Source organism: Polistes canadensis, unplaced genomic scaffold (assembly GCF_001313835.1).
Source record: "Polistes canadensis isolate GaletaPanama2010 unplaced genomic scaffold, ASM131383v1 scaffold_214, whole genome shotgun sequence".
In the NCBI taxonomy this organism is placed as follows: domain Eukaryota; kingdom Metazoa; phylum Arthropoda; class Insecta; order Hymenoptera; family Vespidae; genus Polistes; species Polistes canadensis.
The window spans coordinates 62552-85342 of NW_014569761.1; the positions used below are offsets into that span (position 1 = coordinate 62552).

Here is a 22791-nt window from a genome sequence, read left to right on the forward strand (position 1 = left end):
TACGGTTACAAATGGTGGTCTTTATTTAGAAGATGTCAAATTTTTTTTTACTCCGTAGTATGACTCATTGTATTACAGATCGTTCCTCGAAGCGCGAAGATTATCTTTCAATACTTTAAACCAGTTTTATCTAAGTCGTCTTGTTTTTTTGCTTTAACTAAATGTTATTATTTCATCATTTCGATCGCATTGCACGCAGGGATATCGGCTACATAAACGAGGAACATGTATAATAAATATTTGAGTAAGAGCTGGTACTTACAAATAGTATGAAGTAGTAGAATGCATAGTACATATAATATAGCAGCAGCCATAAAAAGTATCTACTACACACAAGAGTTTTTTTTTTGTATTACACTCGCACACAATTTTCGATCATTACATTTTCTCTTTACGCTTTTTTGTATGCAAGCAACTACAAACATACTCTCGTTTATGCTCTCTCTCTTTTCTCTCTCTCTTTTCTCTCTCTCTTTTCTCTCTCTCTTTTCTCTCTCTCTCTCTCTCTCTCTCTTTCTCTCCCGCGCACGCACACTCGCTTTCTCTCCGTTGCTCTCTCATACAATTTTGTTCATTCCCATATTCTCTTTCCCTCGTTCTGTATCCATCCCATCTTTCTACGGTTTTTTCTTTTTTTTTATCTTTTTTTTTTATCATTTTTTTTTTCTTTTTTAATCCTATTTCAAACACTAATTTCCTTTCATCGTCATCATTTTTTTTAGCCATCGTCATCTGTTCACAATCGCAAAAAGATATTTATTTATTACCTCTCAAAGTAAAATCACTGTCGACTGTCAATGAATTTGCCAGTAATCGAATTCACTTAGCAAGACATCTTCGCAATTTCGATCAGTCAAGTTATTTGTTCACCATAACACAAACAATAGACTTTTCAAAATGTCCAACAATGTCTATTAACATCCTTTAGCTATTCACACACTTTTGAAACCATCTTCTCCATTTCAACATCCGTATCGATATCATGATGTACATGGTTGCTGGCACTGGTGTTGCTAATGGGGACGATAGTAGTATTACTTATTGATGTAGTCAGTGTGGTAGCAGGACCTACTGACGAAGGTGGTGTACTGGGTGTACCCGGAGTCCCAGATAATTCAATAGGTGAGCCCGGAGAAGGAAGCGGTTCGATCAAATCTTCTAAACCTTCCGGTGTTGGCAGTTTGTTCAACTCTTCTCTTAATAATCTATAATGCCTCTGTAAAAAAAATAAATAAATATCTTTAATATTCTATAATGTATTTTTCATTCATTGTTAATTTTTATTTATATATATATATATATATATATATATATATATACACACTAGCAGACCCGGCCACGCGTTGCTGTGGCTAAAGTATACGTTAATTCATATTATAGTAAACTATTCAATACAGTGAAATTATTATTTATGAATAAAGACGAAAACGTTATAGCCGGTATAAAAATCCACGGGATTGAGATTTGAACTTAAAATCAAAATTTGAAAACGATTGATAACAATTTTCGTAAAGGTAATATTAAGCACAAATCAATATAAAATGTAGAGTTTTAGATAGAACGCAAGACGAACAGATGATGCATGCACGTGTTAATGAGCGCCTGATCCGCTGTCTCTGTCGTTCTTGTTTTCGTGCTATAGCTATATGTTGTTTACGCCACGCTTTTATTCTCGTATTATTCTGTTGCAAACGTTCGTCCCGCTGTTCTTGAGATCCTTGTGCAAGACTCTTTGCTGTCCTGATTCTTTGACCTCTTCTTCTTATTGCGATTTCTTTTATTAGATTCTTAGATTAGATTTTTTTGGTGGCATTTTACTTAAAATAATAAATTTAAAATTTTAAAATAAAATTGAATTAATAAAATGAGAATCAAGCAAATAATATTTACACGTATTTAATTTAATTAAAAGGTTTTATAAATGAAACAATAAAGTACCAAAAATTGAGAAAACAATAATAATTTCATTGTATTGAATAGTTTACTACAATATAGGGTGCGTTCCACTAAGCGCTCACAACGATCACGCTCACGACCACAGTTTCTCCCGTTCCACTTACCTACGAGCGTTACTGTCGTAAATTCAAGTGGAATGGACTATGGTGCGTTTTGAGCGTGGAGGTAATAATACAAATGGCGAGGTAGTGAAAAGAAAGTAAAAGATTAAAGAGGTTAAGATTTAATCTGTAATCCTTCATGTCAGTTTCACGGTCGCCATTTTTATTGTTGTCAGTTTCGAAAAAACCGCTAATTTTCTCAACGCTCACTACGACCCACGTTTTCAGATGGGTCGTTGTGGGCTTCGCGTGAGCGTTAGTAATGACGTCATGAGTGACGTTTTCGCCGCGACCACAACGACCGCGGTCGTTATGTGGAACGACTAAAGGAGCATTTTGATCGTTGTGAGCGCTTAGTGGAACGCACCCTAAAGGAGCATTTTGATCGTTGTGAGCGCTTAGTGGAACGCACCCATAATTTAACCTATACCTTAGCTACAGCCATCTATTGGATACTTACTCAATCCAGACGATAAATTACCTTACACCGCTATCTATTAGAATCTTATGGAACTAACAGATAATTATAACTCTTTGTCATATAATCAACAAATAATTTGCAATACAAAAATATTGCGACTTTAAATTGAGATAAAAACTATCCAATATATCAAGTTAGATCAAACTGCACACAGTGTGCAAAATTTGATTAAAATCGGTTCGGTAGTTTAGGAGTTCATCACGGACAAACAACGTAACACGAGATTTATATATATAAAGATATATGTACAGGTTGATATTTTGTTTGTTGTTACATTCTACATTAATTTGTGTTATAGTCATGGAAAATATTTGAACTCCAGAGAATCAATATATACAAAATATAATATGAACAACTTACCCTTAAGGCCAAAGCATTTAAGGAAATAGCAGGACCAAATCGACGATCCGATCCACGTAATTCCATATCCCTTATCCAACCTTCTAGTTGCGCTACGATTTCGTGTCTTTTTATCCAAAAATGAGTGTGTATAACCTTTGATATATTAATAGGGGAATAAATATTAGATTCAAAATTATTTCAATATAATATAATTTATATTTAAATAAAAACATACGAAAAATAAGATAACGTAATAAGTTCGTACCTCTTTGAAGCAAGGGCATGGATTGCGAATTTGATCGAGCATTGCCCACTTAGCTGTAGCTTGGCAAATATTCGCATTATACTCTTGACTAGATTGGGCTCCATTCGATGTACCTCGTGATCTTTCATACCCAGGCTCGTTAAAATAAGGTTCGGATACCAGAATAAGCGACTGTATAGATACTAAAACCTGAGTATAAGAAAATTAAATTTAAGCAACAAACGTTACAATTGATTTCATTAAGAATTACGATTGATAGAAACAATTACCTGAAGAAAGCTACTTGTGTGTGCATTCCATTTTTCTTCTGGTCGTCCATGCCATGTATTAAGCACACTGAGGCACACTTTACCATCGTTATATAAATTAGGATTAAAGCGCACAGTATGGCGACCAGTTGTTTCTAGATTTATTAGCATAGGACTATTTGGATAATCGGGAGGAAAATAGACATCAAATTCGAAACATCCATTGGCATAGGGTGTCTCCGCCGGTCCCGTTATAAGCACCTTCATAACATCCAATCTATCGGCGTCACATCTAACAAAAACACTGCTACTATATGAAAGAGGTAATGCAGTAGATAAAGTGACAGCTTCTTGGGCTAAACGCTTCATCCTTGTTGGATGACTTCTTTCGCCTGACGCTCTCATATTAGATTCAAAATGATAAGATACAGCAAATTTATATCCACCCCCATCTGTGTTTTCTGTTATCATTTCATACGTATCGAATCGTAAGTTTTTCATAACTTCTAAATAACGTTGTTCAACTGAACGCAATGGTAATTCCGGAGCCGTGGGACTTGGTCCAGGTAAATCATCACCGATACTCGCTAATCTTGCTGTAGCATTTTGCACTATAATGGCACTTTCCTGAATATCTGGAATTAAAGTAGCCAAACCCTCGTCTTGTTCCGTATCATCGGGATATTTGGGTACGCCTTTGGATTTGTTACCTCTTGTTCGATTAATTTTGTGCACATAGGTATCTACGCAAACTCTCATATTAGATAATAAAGATACGATAGATTGTTCGCCCAATCTTGAAGCTCTTGGTAACAAAAGAGGAGCTAATTGAGTGGATAAAGCCATAGCTCTTAAAAGTTGTAAAACTGCACGATATAGGGGAATGTGTCTTGCCACATCTAAAACGGAATCATTTCGTAGATACGAAGACAACGCTGGAAGTAAACAAGATCGTGCCAATAGATCCGGGAATGTTGCTGGTAATTCTCTTTGAGGTTGACTTCCAGAACCAATATAACTTGCTAAAACTTGAACCAGAACAGTAACGTGTTCTTCTTCAGATCTTTGTCTTAACAAAGCTTGTTCCACATTCCATGACTGTTGAGTCGAACCCGTACCAAATCCAGTACCCTTAGCCCAATACAAATGCGAATTATCATCGCTACGACCTCCTGTTTGGCCTAATTTTTGTTCCAAACCATCATTATGGCCAGTTTGATGAGTGAATATGGCCAAACAATTTAACAAAAGAAGCATAGCTCCTACGTCGATTGTAGTTCTTCTTAAAAGTAAGCCATCATCCGTGGTCGGAGGCGTAGCATCAAGTAATTGTTTTAAGACTTGGAATGGTAAAGTGGGTAAGGAAGCAGCTAGCGGTGACGTTAAGACATCACCACCTTCACCGTCGTCCGAAACACCTAAAGCAAGTCGTAATAGACACTGCGCTCTTTTTCGATCTCTCAACAATACTTCTGCATATCCTGGTAATCTTAAAAATAAACCAAATGCAGCGAGAGAATGTGGTGGTACGTAAGGAGCTGGAGATACTGTTCTTGGCGAACATGTAGTTGTATCTTCTTCCAAATCAGCATAAATCTCATCCGAAGGTGGAAATTTAACCCAATCTGCATCAGTTTCTTCTGGAGATGGTGATTTTTCTGTAAATGGTAAAGGCCTACCAGGATCTGGATAGACCAATGGAAGATGACAAGCTAATACTGCCAAACCACCACCTGTACTAAATATATCCAAAGAACTTTCTATACTCCTATAATTTAATAACTCGCTGTCACTTTGTTTTGTTACATCTTCTTTTGAATCTTTGTTACGTTGCTTTAATATTAGATGTAAACAAGGCTCGGATATTCCACTATCTTCAGCGATTGCAAGAAGCTGAGCAATAGTTAATTGTGGTGGAAGAGGTGTATTCGGACGTGACGAATGTATCAAATACTGTTGATTTGCGGTATTCGTCGAATTAGTCTGAGCAGTATTATTTGTTGGTTTAGTTGTTGTAGTTGTTGCAGAGTCAGTAGTTAAACGTGACTTTCGTATTACAGGTCCACGAGCTTGTGATCTGTTGGATGCTTCTTTTGCTCTTTTATCTTTTGCTGTATTTCCTGCAGCTACGCTTAGAGTATCAACCACTAATGCCATTCCTGATTCCCATAATTTTTGAAAACGATTAGCTCCACTTGTGCTAGCTTCATTTCCTTTATAAGTGTTTGGTAGTAATAATAAAAGCCAAGTGCCGGATACTTGTTGAAGTATATCTGCTACCGTTGATTGCGTAGACATATAAAGCAATTGATGATAATGTCCAAGAGGATAAGCTGGATGTGGAGGCATCGATGGCGTATTTTGATTTGCCGCATTATTGGAAGCTTTCATAGGCGCCTCAGAAGATACAGATACCAATACTTTTTCACCCTCCAAAAGTAATTGCAAAATTAATCTTCTTGTAAAGCCAGAAATACCGTGTAGGTAACGTAAATTGGACGTTGTTCGTTGTTGTGAGATAACATCCATAAGAAGTTCAGCAAGTAACTTTTGATTTGCACGATGACACCAACAACATCTTGAAAGGAATTTGATCATAGCACTTTCCAAAGATGCATAAGAAACATTCGTTTTGGAACATCTCATAGAAGACACAGATGGATTTTCAATAGGACGATTACTGAGAAGAGATAATAAAGGCAACCAAAATCCACGACCTTCCGTTCCAAGCCAATCGCGCATTCTACCTTCTGAACAAACGAGCGTTAAGAACTCTAACACCATCGCTATACTTTCTGGATCCGTCATGCTCAAACCACCACCTGCATGATTATTCGAAGAACAAGAAGTTTCTGTAGTTTTATCATTATCCGTTATGCTTGAATTTCCTGAAGAATTATTCTGATAACTTTGTTCCATTAATGTCTTATTTTGGGATTGCTTTGATTTCTCCGAATTACAGAAATCGATAATTGATGTAGTGAGTAATGCAGGTAATCCAGAATCGATTAATTGTTGAATACCAGGTGGTGATCGTGCAGTTGCAGCTACAGTCAATAATTGTCCCTCTGTTAAATCCAAGCGTTTATATTCTGGTAGTACGAATCGGCAATACCATTCTTCAGTATCAATTTCACTGTTTCTACTATCCGTTCTTCTCTTACTTTCTTTACGATCATCGGATATAGATGCAGAATGATCTGTTGCCAAATTTGGAATCAGTATTCGTACTCTTTGTAAAAGTAATGGAAATAAAGATGGTCTCACGTAACAGAACGCGCAAAGAGTAGAATCAATTGATTGTTTCAAAGCTGAATTAGTTCCAAGTGTTAAGGTCCATTTATATAAAGCACTACAAAATATATGTAACGTTATAATTTAATACTTTTATAATATTATTTTAGTTTAATAATATAAAACAAATTTTATAAGTATATTGACTTACTTAAAAAGATCATCAGTTAAAAGAGCTTGCAAATCATAATTAAGATTTTGTTGCTGATGTGCCTTCCAAATTATTGATGATACACAATGGATGTATACTGTTGGTGAAGTACTAGGATTAGGATTACAGCTAGTATATGAATGAGATACTCTAGCAGTTGTCTGAAGCCAAGAGAGGACTGCTGACATGCGAGCTTCAGTACTGGAATCTTGGATAGAACAAAGTTGTTGAAGTAATTCAACGACTAACTGAATAGCTGATGTTTCTTGTGTTGCTGCAGTGCCTGTAGATTTTTAGAGTGAACGTTTAGTATAGCGTAATTATTTTAATTATATATTGAAATACACAAGTATTTTGATCGTGAAAACTAAAGAATATATCCAACCCATTAAAAAGTACCTTGATAGAAAGGAGTAGACCTGTTGTTGAGTAAAAGATTAATAAGACGAAGTCCAAGCTCTCGAGAGTGTAAGCCTAGCTGTAATAGAACCCTTTCCAAGTCGGGAGTAAATAAAGATGGTGCTGGGAGTAATAGAAGATTGCAACATGCCTCGACAAGACCTTGAACCGAAGCTGCAGAATTAAGTACTTCAGCCACCAGTTCACTGTTTGGAGTGCTTACGGATAAACACTGATGTAACAATCGCAACCATCCCAAGCTAGAGAGTATTACAAAATGTTTATTTAGTTTTATTTTTCCTTTTTTTTTTTATAGTCATGATAGATCGTAATGCATCCAAATATTAACGTACGTTAAAAAAGCTTTATTATGTGGCAAGGTTAAAAATATTTACCTTGTTTTTGTAAGTTGTTCTTCATCCACGGAATCATGATTCGTTTTAATTTCACCGAATGCTGTTGTGCCTAATAGCTTTATTTGACTTAAATTAATATTAGTAGAATCACGTGGTTTGTATAATCTTATAAGAACAGCAGTTGCTACTTCTGGTTGTGACAAAGTCAGGCGTATGAATGTTAAGCCTGCTGTAGGCATTGGAGGACAAACAGGTATCAAAGGGCTGTTGCTTTCTCTTGAAATTTCAAGAGCCACGGCCGACGGACATGCTATTTAAAATAAATTTTAATATAACATTATTTAATAATAATCATCATCATCATATATATAAATAACAATAATCTATATAGCCTTGTGTCTCTTAATATTATTAATTGGCAACTTACTTGCTAATGATGTAAGATGCGGTTGAAGTTCCACTTTTCTTAGAAGTATGGCACAAGGTAAAGTAATAGTAAGATCATGCCATGCTTCGTCTGGATAGAAATGATATGACCAGGTGGCTGTTCTTGCTCGTCTATGAGGTGCAACACTTTGTATAAGAACATCGGCTGGTTGTACAGTTGGATTCAGCCAAGGTATTGTTCCCAATGGTGCAAAATTCAATAAACCATCCTCATAAGATTCTAATGTATTAACAGCTTTCTTGCTACTTGAAGAAGACGCAGGTGTCACATTTGCTGCATTTGACAAATGCTCCATTACTAGCGCAATTACACCAGGAGACGATGAGCTGTTATTATTACTCATACTCGATTTTACTAGATTTTCACAAAGTACTTTTACACCACCCATCCTAGTAAATAACGATAGTGACGTTTCATTATCTAAAACTTTTATAATATACCAAAAAAGTGGTTCTGACAATTGCATAACACCAAACTGACGATCCAATTCGGTTTGTGGACATGCTGTAATAAATTAAAAAATGATCACGTTGTTCTAAAATTAATCATACATGAGATATATCATATAAAAACTTACATGATGATAAATATCTATAGAGAGGATCAAGGACAAAAGATGGATTACTAGCTTTTCTCATAAGAATAGTCAAAAGTTGAAAAGTCGCATCTAATATCGAAGCCGGATCCCCAAGCTCTGTAGCTGCTCCTGTTCCAGCATTTTCTCCTAAAAGCATAACTAGAGAAGAACCACTACTATAACCGAGAGCTCCCAACAATCGCATCATGGTAGGCTCGTGTTGCAACACTACAAAAAAAAAAATAAAGATTATTTGTATCAATATAAATCTATAAAATCCATTAATATAATAACATTTGTCAATATACAAATAAAAAAATGTATAATTACCAGTATCTGCGACGCAAGGTACCCGAGGTTTATTATTCGTGGATTGTTGAAGACGAATTGAAGTTTGTTCAGCAGCTTTACTTTCATCTGTTTGCGAAATATTCACTTCAACCTGTGGATCATTACTATTATTCCGTAGATTTGTAGTTATTTCAGAATCCATGTCCGATGAACCATCTGGTCGAACTGATCGAGCCTAAATTTATTAAAAATTCACACATGTACGAGTATGCTTAAAGAAGTTAACTTATTTGAAAGAAATTACATACATTTGGAAGTGGCGTTTGAATGAATCGACACACTAATTTAATGAGTGCAACGACTAAAGTATCCCAAGATGCTGGACGACCTTGTTTAGCATCACCACCAAGTACACAAGCAAATAGACCTCCGAACCCGCTTGATTGATTAGCCAAATCAACAGCTCCACCGCATTGAGCTCCAACTAAATTAAATTAAATAATTATTAGTATTTAATAATGTATAATGTTAAATATATATATTATATTATATAAAATATAATACCTCCAGAACTTCTAACGTATGTTGAAACCAACATGCCAACACACTCAGATATACTCATTGCTGTTCCTAAATCAGTATTATCGAAGTTAAGATTAACAAGCGAGGTTATAAGCTTGCACTGGGCATCTAAAGGGCCTCTTCTGCAAACAAGAGCACCGCCCGGTTGTACAAGTTGATAAACTATCCATAGCAGAAGGTCTTTCAAGACGTTACCCAAAGTACTGCCAGGTGTTATTACATCACATCTCATTTCTAATCTAACAAGAAAATCTTGAAGAGCCTGGCATACTGTAGGACCGGCCTATTAAATTAATAAAAAGAATAATTACATAAATTAACGTGTAGAAAAAAAATATATATTAATATATAAATTCTCTTCGTTTTTATTCTTATATAATTGTAACAAATGATTCATTTGCCGCAACTAAAAACCTACCATAATATATTGTTTGTCCATAGTATTTACATTTAATCCACTACCAGATAATAATCTAAGAAGCATAGGTCCTATATTACGTTCTTTGACGATACAGCTAGCCATACCACCGTAAAACTCGGCCAGTGGTCTATTATTCGCATGTTCTGAACAATTCGTTTGTAATGGCTGATTACTTGCTAAGGTAAAACATTGTAAAGCAAGACACCATGCACGTAAAGAAACATCTGGATGCCTGTAAAGTATATAAATTTGTATATAGTATTTTATTATTAGAAGTTAGAAAATAATTACTTACCAAGAAAGTGCCGATACGAGACTTGAAATAGCTGCAGAGCTTAATGGAATTACAGGTGTTAAAAATGGATCAAATCGAGTGGTTGAATTGGATTGTTCAGGAGCAGCATCTAAGTTCAATGTTAACCATAACTGAAGTACAAGTTCCAAATTTGTTCTTGAATTCTGTTTAAAAAATTAATTATTAATATCATATAGAAAAAAGATAAGAGTATATTTGTCGATAATACTCGTAACTAACCTGTAGGTATAAATCTGTGAAAATTCTATCAAAGCATCTAGTTAGCATAGATAAACTAGATGGAGTAGAATCAGATAAATTCCAAACTTCTTGTCCTCTATCTGTCCAAGAAGAATCTGTACGCGTTGAAGTTTGTTGACAGAAACGATTTGTTTCTGTTGGAACCTGTCTCAGAGGAAATATTACATTAAAATATACATATAATAAATATTTCTTAATATATAAAAGAATTAATAAACGTACATGTATCGTTGAATTTATGCTATGAGGTAAATTGTACATGCCAAGAGTAGACAATATTCTTAAAGAAATTTCTACTCCCATCTCAACACCATATTCCAATCTTTCATCCATAGCCAATGAAATACTGCTAAAAATACAATATTAATATATTATATAAATTAAAATAAAACTCATAAATATATGACGAGAATAAAAATAAAAAAGAAAAGATAGAATATTATAAAGTACCCTGAACTGGCTGAAGTTAATATTTTAGAAACTGTACTGCCTTTTTTTAACATATTTTTTCCACGTTCGAATATATCATCTAAGAAATCTTCAAGTTCACTATCATCCGATTCCAAAAGCGAAGGCAGAAAACCATTAGATTTTGGTGCTGAAGCTGTTGTTACCACAATACTATCTTGAACATCCTCATCTCCATCACCTTCAGCAAATCCTTCATCGTTACCTAAAGTAACTGTAGAGTTACTAGTTCCAGGTGGACCTACTGAATCTTCCTCTGTTGTTCGAGTTTCATCTACAGATTCAAAATTATCTTCAGCCGGACTTCCCTCGTGAGTAGAGCAGGGTCTTGGGTATAATCGTCCTCCTATAAAATACATTTTAAATACGAATATGAATATAACAAATGAAAAAGAAATTTTGAAATAAATTAACAAGAAAAATTACAAATATTAATAATTATTTAACGCAGCCAAAATATGGAAATAAGCGATATATTTATACCTTCTAATAAATCCTGTAGAAGACACGAAACAGCATGTGATGACCAGGCAGCATCGGATGCACCCGTTGCCAATCTGACTAACTTTAAGAGCTGTTCTTCGGTCATAAGTTCGCACAAACTAATTGCAGGACGTGTGGATACCACTAGCCTAGCGACTACCTAGGTGCGACAATTCATAAATTTAATTATAAAGCATATAACGGAAAAGCTCATTAATGATTGTGTAATTGACATGTGCAATACATTGAACAAGCAAGTCAAAATTTAATAAGATTTAATAAAATATTATGAACCGAGAGATTATACACACAAACATAAACTTAATCATGTTGTATCCTAATAAATTCTTAACCTGCTGTTCTAGTATTTGATGAAAATACTAATTAAATGCTTTAATGCTCAAATGACAGAGACAGTACAATATTAAGCAGTAATACAAAAATCGAAGATTATTTAAAAACTAATTTGAAATTTAATATAAGAAGTTTCTTATTAATTTTTTTACGATTGTGTGTTTTATATATTAAATATAAATTGTATATAATTTATATTGCTGCATACTATAATACTATAAGTCAAAAATAGAAACAAGAAATTTTAATAATAAAAAGCTTTCACTTTACCTTACATGCTAACAGGAACATGTCCACATTAGAAGAATTATGTAAAATAAGAGCTACAAGACCACGAGCCACTGGTAAAACACTTTGATAAGGTAGATTGGTCATATATTCGATTTCCAAATCCGCCTCTCCTTTACTGCAATTAATTTAATATAAAATAGATCAAAAACCCGTATTTTAGCATCCTTTAGTATTTACTTTGTGCAAAGTAAAATAAAATAACATACCTTGTACTAGGTTGCGATTGACTTCGTGAACTACGAGGAACGTGTTGCAATTCGTTTTTTCTCATACTAAGAACATCTTTGAGATGTTTAGTAGAGTGTTGTTTCAATGTTTTTTTGAAAAATCTCTCCTGAGATTTTAATGTTGCTTCCATTTTACTATATATGGTAGCAGGCTGAGGAGAAAGTGGTGTCCAAGCCTATACGTGCAACAAGATATTAATTTAAATTTATAGAACTATACACTTTATGCGTCCATATATACAGAAGAAAATATACATATATATATATATACATACTTGTGAAAATGCGTGGAAAGCTTTTTTTGCTTGTTCCATTTCTTGAAGTTGTTGTTTACGATGCATAAGACGTTTTTGCAATTTTTTACGATAACTACGAGAAGATGACGAACGAGTGGCATTTACATAGTTCCTTTGCATTGCGGACTCTCCTTGAATAAACTCCCAACGAGAAAAAGTACCTATTTAAATGAAATAAAAAAGTCAGGAGTGCAATCACTTTTATTAAGTTGAAACTATCTAAAGTAATATACTGTATACTATATAAAGTAAATACGTATACAGTTTTATATTTTAACAATTGTGAGAATATACCTTGTTCTTTATTTTTCTCCTGATTATCGTCAGAACAGGACGGCGGAGTCGCTGTTGTATCTAAGCATACAGACAGAAATAGGAGAACCCAACCAATAAGGGTTGTATCCAGTTGAATAGGATTTAGTATCTCAGTAATTGACAATGGAGCCAATAATATGCCTAATGTACGAACCATTGCATCTATTACTGAGGATTTATTACCTCCAGCAATTAAAGATTTACGTCCAAGAAACGTTAATAAAATAAATACTCTGAAAAAGATCAAATATTTCGTATCACAGTTTTATATTATGAATCTATAAATATAATTATATTTCAATAACTAATGACCAGTTTATACCTTACCTATCTTGAGGAAAAATTTGAGTAGATGTAGATGAATAAAGTTTGATTAAAGTATTAGACAAAAAATTTCCCCACCAAGGTTGATGACCTGCCATACGAGCAAGAAGTGTTGCCGCATGAAGTTGTAAACGTGGTGCTGGCGTAACAACGCAAATTGAATGGAAAAATTCCTCACAGGTAAATGGTGTAAAAACTTCGCACAAAGACATTGGTATCTAAACAATAACAAAGGAATAGATAATTAAATTGTTTGACAAAGTTCATCGTTTTTAAAAAATAAAATTACATACGCTAGGAACAGGTCCAATTTCATATACAGTGTATAGAAGAATATCGAGTAATGTTTCTCCAAGAACACGCAATTTATCGGTAGGTGCATCTACGAAAGATAAAGCTACCATGTTTGAAGAGCCTCTCCATGATTCAAGTCGCCGCCTTACTGCATGAACGATATTCAATTGACGTTGAAACATTAGACATTCCTATAGGATATAAATATCAATACGTATATATTAGTAATCATTTTATAAAAAATATATAAAATAATAATAATAATCTCTCGATATAATAATATAATAATAACCTGATACGTCGAAAGAATTTTTGCAGATGGCTGCTCTTTATTTTCATTAGGCGTTTTAGTACAACACAAATAATGTTGCATGTGCATCACATTAGGAATTTCTGAACACAACAATGGATCCAATAAACTTTTTAATCTCTCTGTGGCTAAGCTAAATCTAAAAAATAAATAAATAAAAATTGAATTATAAAAACTCATTAATATGAAATATTTTTATAAAGATATTTAAAGTATACCTGCACTGTACATCTTCTGCAAGTGCTGATAAAATATTGCATTGGGTATCGATAGTATTTTGTAAAGAAGTATCTGATGTATCATCGTGAACTGGAAGAGAATTATTTAATTCGGAATAATCTTCCCCTGGTAGAACAACCATATGCCCGTAAAACATCCCTAATGGAATCTTACATGCTGTTGTAGGCATACCATAACGACCAATTGTTGTAATCTAAACATAAACAGAAGATTTTTAATAAATTGTATAATAAGCTAAAGAAAGAGACATCCAAAATATTTCAAATTTATTGTACCTTAAGATATCTGCACACTGGTGGTGGTTGAAGATCACAAATAACTAATGGTTTACTTTCGATATCTGTGGAAACAATCAGACGAGTGCCATCACTTTCTTCGCTCTTTGTCCATATATCTATAGACAATGACACCAAGTCGCAACAGGAAGGAATCAGAAGATCAGTAAGTAGTACAGGAGATCCAAAGTCTAGGACCACAAATCGACGAGCTCCAGAATGCATTCTGTCAACCACTAATGCCTGTTGAGGTGGCCAGCTTAATAATCTTCCCCATGGAAATGTAATATCTTCTCGCTAAAATATTTAAATATTTCTATATTTAATTACATTTAATTATTTTGTCAAATTATCTTTAAATCAATGTTAATATAATTATATTAATAATTCATTATATTTATAATTTTACATTAAAATTATTCAAATAAATGAGATTAAATAGAGCCTAAAAAATATAAATTATGTTTTATACGTAATTTAATATTTATATCAACAATTTCAAAAATATTTTATGTACATATAATTGTATAATGTAATCCCACTTCTTCTTCACACATTATTCCACCAGTATAAGAATACTAGTATAAATCTTTAGTAACAATATAGCCTCAAATACTTTTTATGAACAGTTATATACATATACATAAACAAGGAAATAAGTTATTTCATTAAATTATTCATTTTCCTATAATGGACAGATCATTATTTAATTACCATATGCTAACCCAACGATCTGAAGGTACTTAATAGAGCTTAGATTTACTACATTGATGATTATAGAATAAGCCACTGTGTACACAATGGTATTTAAGATGTTGCGTGTAAAAAGGAGAAAATGATATATACATAAAAGATATCAGATAATATATGAAACAGACATTACAGATAACTCATGCACCTTGCGTTATTTCGTCTAAAATTGTCACTTTTTAATACATTCAGTAGTTAAAAATTTGAATTATAAACAGCATTTTAAAAAAGCAATAAAAATGATAGAATAAAAAATGATTCATTATTTAACTCAAGAATAAAAGTAAGAAAATGCAAATTTTCATCTATGCAATCTACCTTTTTAGAATTGCTGTCTTCAACTTTGTTTACAGCAGAATTGATACTTTGAACAGAAGACTTTTCTTTTGATATGGTAGAATTTAATACATGTGAATTAGGTATATCACTTTGCGTGCTATGCCAAGTCTGGTTATCACCAGATGTATCGTTAGCTTCATCACAGTCTGATTGTTCATCAGATGTGAGTAATAGTTGTGGAATTGGCTTCTTTAAGACTCTTCCTGTATACACTCTACGCAAATCGCATAACGTAGATGTTGGTTTAGTCTGAACATCTGGTCCTAGCGATCCACCATCCAAGCTCTACAATGTACAATGATTTCTATCTAGATAACGATTTTCCCATTTACAAAACACTTAAAAAAATTTACTGTACATAATGGTCAGGGATAGCAATAAACTCTATTATTGTTGTAGACAACTAATGAAAACCTCTTATTCGTGACATTTAGATTTTTACGACATTTTTTATTCATTTAAAAAAAAAAAAATAAAAATAAAAAAGAATAAAAAAGAAAAAAAAATGCTGTATTGTTTGTTTAACCACTCATAACCTGTCACTTTATCAATGCGTATTTTCTTACCAATGTGACAGTTAAGTAATTTCATGTTAAGTTGTGTGATACATAAGATGTGCGAATTTTGTTAATGACTAAATGTTTATCAACTATATAAAAAGAAAAACTTACATAAGCACGATGAATGATGTCGAGTACACCATTGTTATTCGCTGCATTGCTTTCATAAAGAGTAGTTCCAATATTCATTGTATAGACTCCAGGACCAATTTTCTCCATCTTGGTACCATCTGAAGCGGCGTGACAAGTAAAATGAAGAGGTTCTACCTGAAATAAATTAATAAAACAAAAATAATTAATATTACATTTTCAAGGATCATTATACCATACAGAAATGTGTACAAGTAAGAAATAAGAGTAATTCAAACAAATATATTACCTCAAGAAGACCTTTCATATTGTGATCATTACAAAGAGCCTTTAGTTTGCTAGGTACGATAAGTTCACTAGCTGGATGTGCAGGCAGTGTAAGTAGGTCCCTTAAATCAATAGCGTCCTGAGAATATGTAGCATTTGAAGATGGAGTAGCTGAATTTGTTTGATCGCCAGTTACCACAGACGCATATGTTGTAGACATTGAACTGCATTTGGATGGTACTGGTGGATCAAGATCAAAAAGTTCTGTTTCAAACGGAGTATTGTATAAGCCGAATCTAAAATGTAAAAGATATTACAATATTGATTAAAATAATATCTATTTCAACAGCAATATGTGTGTATGTATGATTAATACCTTGTCGCGAGTAATAAATGATAAGGATTTACTCTATTTGACATTTCAGCAGCAATGTGCTGCACTAGTGTGGCACATTGCTGAGCTACATTGTGATTCCTATCTAATGGTAAAAATCGCGTAATTAATAATTGAAGCCATCTCAATGATCCAGCCCATTGAACTTCTACAATCGATGGTAGCAAAGTTACCAAAACTGAAAGTGTAGCTTCGTCAAAAGATTGAGATGGTGGATCTTCCAAGTTGTAAAAACCTCTGTTAAGGAAAAAAAATAGAAAAGAAAATTATATTAATGATGATTTTAAAAAATCAACATTATACAAACAATTTACACAAAGTTACTTACCCGCTACACAAAATAATTAATTTGACACATTTATGTGCTATACTTCTACCAGCGTGGAGAAGACAGGTTTTTAATAAATTTGGTAAATGTTCTTGAACACAACGTATAGTTTCTAATTGAAATGCTTTTATTTCAGCATTATTTTGAACGCCACGTAACCTGATTAATCTTATTGATGCTATCCATATAAGAATATCTAATGCAATAGACTGTGTAACAGTGGATCTATAACAATATATATTTACGTATAATACTTTATGTTATAGCAGCTCTTTTTTAGCTTTCATCCACTGTTATACATACTTATCTGACGTCTGCAAACAGGCGATGTTTAATAATCTGTCGAAAAATAATTTAGATTCTAGCATAGCACATCTTTGTGCTTTTGCATTTGGTATGCTCGTAGGATATACTGATCTCACAGTTATTGATATTTCATGAATCCAATCACATCCTTGAACAAAAATTATAGAAATAAGAATAATAAATGCAGTATAAATATTTTGCATATGTAATTAAAATTAATTAAAATTCTTACCTATATAACATTCAACAGTATTACCAGGAACTAATGGTCGTACTTCTATTATTCTTAATTTTTTGGAAGTAGGGGGCTTGCTATCTGATGAATTACTTTTTGATTTTGTTGCCTATAAACAAAAGAGTTAATAGTAACAACAAATTACGAGCACTAATTTTTAATAAAACATTTACTTACCCCATCTTTTGAAGGGTCAATCAGTGCTTTAATATGTACAAGTAGAGTTCTAGCTTTGGAATGGAATAATTTTGGACTTGTAAGAGTGACACATCCAGATCGACAAGATAAATCCATACAATGATGTAAATCAATTGGCCCGCATAAAATTTCGGTATTATGTTGACGTTGATATTCGTCTGTAATAACTGGATTTTCTCCCTTTTGTTCATTGTTTATGTTGAAATCTATTCTTTCATCCACTGGAGTGAGTGGAGATTTTTTATGCCCAATTCTTCTTATATTTTGCTTGAGTAAAGTAACTTGTATTATTGGTAATTCCTGACACAACGAATGCAGATTAAAATGTACATCAATATGTCCTATGTTTTCAGCTGCACTTCGCGGTAACGTTAATTCGAATACATGTTCGTCCCAAGTGGTTCTATATAAAAAATATGAAGTATAAAAATAAAAGACAACAATTTTTCGTTAAAAACAAATGCATTAAAATAAATACCAACTAAAGTAAACAACGTACGTATCATTTTGTAAGCGCCACGTCCGTGTATGATGTTGATCTTCCGATTGATGGTGTTGTGGATGACGACGTTGTCTTTGTGCTTGCATTATTTCACTCCAACAAGGTGGAACGGTAGCCCCGTATGCAGGTGAATGTCTATCAAACCTCGTCAATTCATGAAGACTTCGTAAATCCGTATATGATAAATTTGGCCTATGTGCTATTATTGAATCCCTGAAAATATTTTTATTTTACTATAGTAGTATATAAATATATCATTAGAAAAATTAAAATATTGTTTATTTTTATAATAGCCATTTTTTAATTTTAATTATATTTTTTATACATACTGTACATTGGTGCAACCATCTTCTATAACCATATTAACATCCTCAATGTCTTCTTTGTCTTCTGTAAAATTTTCTTCTTCTGAAGTAACAAAAAAATAAAGTGCTCCATCGTCAGTGCATGCACACAATCTCTCTAAACCTAAACAACAATTTTAAATTATAATTATTTTTAGACCAATTTATCATATATGAATTTATGTAGATTTTACTAATATAAATTTAAACATACTGTTACAATACGCCGCTGAGATGAATTTGCGACTATCTAATTTAGCTTCATTGACAGTTTTTAAGGTACTTAGATTTAATAATCTGATCACACCATCTCTACATACAAGAGCTATTTGACCAAATGGTTCTTGAACACTAGAATTAGTGGAAGAATTAGTAGAAGCATTAATTCCGTGTAATGTATCTTTATTTTTTTCTTGAATTGGTAATAGCACATGTTCAATCGGAGTTTGCTCAGAAGGTAATTCCCTTCTAATAATAGGTTCTGATGCAACTCTGACTACTTTTCCTGAGAAATCCAAAGCATAAACGAGTAGAACAACATTTGTATTGTCTGCATTATTACGTATTTCACCATTCATTAATCTTCCAGTCTCATGATGATCCCAGTACATATAACTTTTTTGTGGAAAGAATGTACGCTCCTCGTCAATTTCCATTTTTGTAGAAATAGAAGTAAGAGAAGAATCGCTAACAGTATCTTCTAATATTGGACACATTGCAACATATAAGTATTTTCCATCTTTAGATGGTATAATAGATGTAATTTTAAGATTATCCGGTGCATCAATAGAAACTGTTTTTATAACTACTGGTTCTGACTTTGACATTTTTAACATATCAATAGGTTTTTTGTTTGCCGTTAAATCAGATGTTGATGCAAATTGTTCTACTCCATTACTGGTATTTAAATTAACAGCATGAAATGGACTTACAGTCGATGAAACTGTCATTCCTATTGGTGTAGGATAAATACCATTGGAAGATGATGCGGTGAGAACAGTTGTTGAAACTGTACCATCAAAATGCGATCCGACAACCGTATCCGAATCTACATCTTCAATAACTGGTACTTCATATAAAAATTTACCAAGGAAAAGCTCTGGATACAAGTTCTCTTGCCTTTCACCATTTGAGCTAGCACTAGTTCCAGTTCCAGAGAGAGTCTTTTTATTTTTTGAATCTTTAGAATTTTCTTCCTTTGTAGACTGTGTTGAGACTGCTTTGTGATGAAAATCATAAAGTACTAAGTAATGAGACTTCGAAGGGGCATACCTATCACCCGCAACTTTCATTATATCCAATGTATCACTGGCAGCACTATTTACACTATTCATTGCTCGTACTAGTGATGATGACGAAGCAAGATCTGTTGATGATGACCACACATTTTCTAAAGTTCTCAACTGAGAAGGATTAGTCACTGTCACTGTAACACCACACACCAAACAAGGTCTAATCTTTGAATCAGAAGTATCCATTTGTACGGATGATGTTGTTGAACAAGCACTTTTGGAGTCTTTCTTAAAAGAATTAGGAGCTCCAACTGTTGACAGCGCTGTTAATTGTAATTTATGCGACATTAAAGATTTATAATCAGAAAGTAGGTCAGAATCTGAACTAAGATTTGCTAAATATGAAGAGGTCAAGTTCCTTGTAGCGGAAAACTGTATGGTTTCTTTATTATTCACTTCTTGATCAGAAGGTGCAATGTAAAATGCTACCTCACCCTACAAGAATAATCAATTACAATATGTTTAAATAACATATTATTTTAAGTATTAAAATTTTACCTTTAACTGATTTGTTACATTCCAAACATTAACATGACCATTGCATGAAGCTGTAGCTACTAAGCCAGAAACATTTGTTGTTCCTATAATATCTACATTGCTAGATTCACGTGCTGGAGCAGTTGCAAGTGTAACAGATAATGGTACATTCTGTGTATATTCTCGTTTAACAAAAGGACACGCAGGGGAGTGCCTTTCATGCTCCGACCATGGTTCATCCGTTGGTTCCCAACAAACCAAACAAACTTTACATGTAAAGCACATTGCTCTATCATCTCCTGATGCATTAGGTTGATAATAAAAACCAGCCTGTGCCATCCGATCAGGAAGTGCCCATCTATAAAATATTAATTACTCATAATGATATACTCTATGATTTACCTGAATACATCATTTATATACACAAATGAGATAAAATATTATATTATAACTATGCTCACTTGTAATTCATATGTGGCCATTTTGAAAATGTATCACGCCGCGCTGCTTCACTAAACATTAATGCTCTATCGGCAGTACCACCTTCTAAGACAAGGGTAGGCAATAGGCCATTTAATCTTTCATTAATGGCCCAAGCAATGGGCAATGCTGGTATATGTTTGTTTTGCCTTTTCAATTCTAGGGCCATTCCTGAACAAACCGACTTCAAAGATCCATGTGGTAATTCCAAACATATTGTATTCCACTGTAAAGTATATATGCAATTGTTTATATAGTAGTTAAGAGTAATGTTATAATAATATATTTGATTTGTAATAGAGGAAACCATACCTTTAGAGCTTTTATACCTCTCTTCTGATTAACCTGAGCAGCAAGAAGTTTAGTCGATAATTCTTGTAAAACTTCTTGTACATGATCAATCCCAGGTAAATCCATATATCGCAAACTTTGATGTAATAATGTAGCTTCAGAGAGCAGAAGTTCTAATTTTACGACGTCTTCGCTACGTGAGACAGGAGTTTGTAAAATAGTATCCAGCAATAGGACACCATTGTAATCGCTACGTACACCAATACCACTTCCATCAGTATATAATACCTTGTCTATGCCATCAGCTAAATATATACCTTGTAATTTCTTATTTGGTTTACCTAAAGGAACAAAAAGTCTCTTTATAAACAATTCTGATAATTAAATATAATATGGAAATTTTATAAGATTATTTATGTATTTCAATTTCATATTTAATATTATCATTTAAGGAGATATTATATATTACTTCTCTAAAATATATAAACAAATTAGATTAACATTAAAGCCAAGTATTATTATATTATAAAGTAATTTTACATACTATCGTGTTGTTTAGATACGATACAAAAAGAAGATAGTAGAATACATGACTAAGTTTCATCTTGAAAAAAAAAACAATATAATGCACAATCATTATCCAGTATAGTTATTATCTACAGTTATCTAAATTGTTTTTCACAGCTATCACTATTATCTATTACTAAGTAACAAAAATATTATAAATAATAATAGTAGTAGTAATAATAATAATAATAATAACATTTAATTAAATTAGCAAATAAATGTAACCGAAGGATTGCAAACACAATGTAAATTTAATTGGCACGTTATAATACAATAAAGAAATAGGTGTAATTTTATTTCTTTAAGAAATATTAAACATATTGATAGAGATGCATTGTCTCAATTATAAATCGATCATTGTATCTGAAAAAAAAAAACGTTAACGGAAAAAATTGTAATCATTCCTGCTGTTCAACGCACGTATACGACCTTGACCATGAAATTCAAACGAATAACAATTTAAAAATCAAAAACATAATAAAATATAATGCTAAAGGAGAGTTTTATTATCTTATTAGTTAAATGTTGAATTGTCGGAAGATCGAAATGCTTACCTGAAAGAGAACTTCTTTGCAAAATTACGCCAGAGTTGACATCAAATACGTATACTTGCGCCTTGCTAGTAGTAATCAGTAATACATTTAAATTCGCATGATAGATTATGCTTTTACACTCGGCGTCAACATTCAAGTATCCGTCTTCTTTTAATAACCACGGATCATCATCAGCCATTTTGCTTATACGATTTACAAATCTGAAAAATTTGTCTACTGCACGAACATCACAAAAAACATGGCTTACTCGTCACCGCCATCTTTGAATAGGACGTCACCAAATCATTCTGTGGATGGATAATTACCGTTTCTCAGTGGTCGAGATGCTATCGATATGTATCGCCAGGTACAACCGTTTCTCGATTAAAAAAATTTTCGACTATATAAATATATGTATGGGCATACTACATACGATAACTATTCATTGAAAAGAATATATATAAAAGAATTGAACTAATTATTATGAAAATAA

The 22791-nt window shown here is 33.0% G+C and overlaps 1 protein-coding gene across 4 annotated transcripts; it reads right to left on the bottom strand.

The window, feature by feature from the left end:
• Positions 1-22627, bottom strand: LOC106790086 (baculoviral IAP repeat-containing protein 6). 4 transcript variants are annotated; one of them, XM_014754762.1, is made up of 42 exons: positions 22320-22627; positions 21220-21539; positions 20889-21133; positions 20449-20785; positions 18873-20385; positions 18644-18782; positions 18312-18527; positions 17792-18215; positions 17612-17723; positions 17377-17527; positions 17074-17298; positions 16728-16982; positions 16374-16647; positions 16106-16261; positions 15414-15719; positions 14346-14642; positions 14049-14263; positions 13813-13969; positions 13520-13711; positions 13230-13444; positions 12882-13135; positions 12567-12748; positions 12271-12467; positions 12044-12179; positions 11420-11579; positions 10919-11282; positions 10691-10814; positions 10448-10612; positions 10208-10371; positions 9910-10144; positions 9474-9774; positions 9218-9393; positions 8949-9144; positions 8619-8846; positions 8021-8545; positions 7633-7903; positions 7238-7497; positions 6839-7121; positions 3415-6745; positions 3146-3334; positions 2899-3033; positions 1-1216 (listed from the first exon to the last, which is right to left on the bottom strand). In XM_014754762.1, exons 1-42 carry the CDS (start codon positions 22495-22497, stop codon positions 929-931), a joined length of 14091 nt encoding a protein of 4696 aa, XP_014610248.1. In that variant the 5' UTR covers positions 22498-22627; the 3' UTR covers positions 1-928. The 4 variants fall into 4 exon arrangements, with proteins under 4 accessions (XP_014610248.1, XP_014610247.1, XP_014610250.1 ...); XM_014754761.1 differs by having other exon boundaries at positions 10691-10817; XM_014754764.1 differs by lacking the exon at positions 15414-15719.
• Between the last annotated feature and the right edge of the window lie 164 nt (positions 22628-22791).

Coding starts and splice junctions, on each gene's coding strand:
- LOC106790086 (XM_014754761.1), bottom strand. CDS start 22,497: ATGGCTGATGATGATCCGTGGTTATTAAAAGAAGACGGATACTTGAAT. Junction 12,749..12,881: donor GGAGAAAAATAAAGAACAAG/GTATATTCTCAC, acceptor TCATTTAAATAG/GTACTTTTTCTCGTTGGGAG. Junction 7,122..7,237: donor GTCTACTCCTTTCTATCAAG/GTACTTTTTAAT, acceptor AAAAATCTACAG/GCACTGCAGCAACACAAGAA.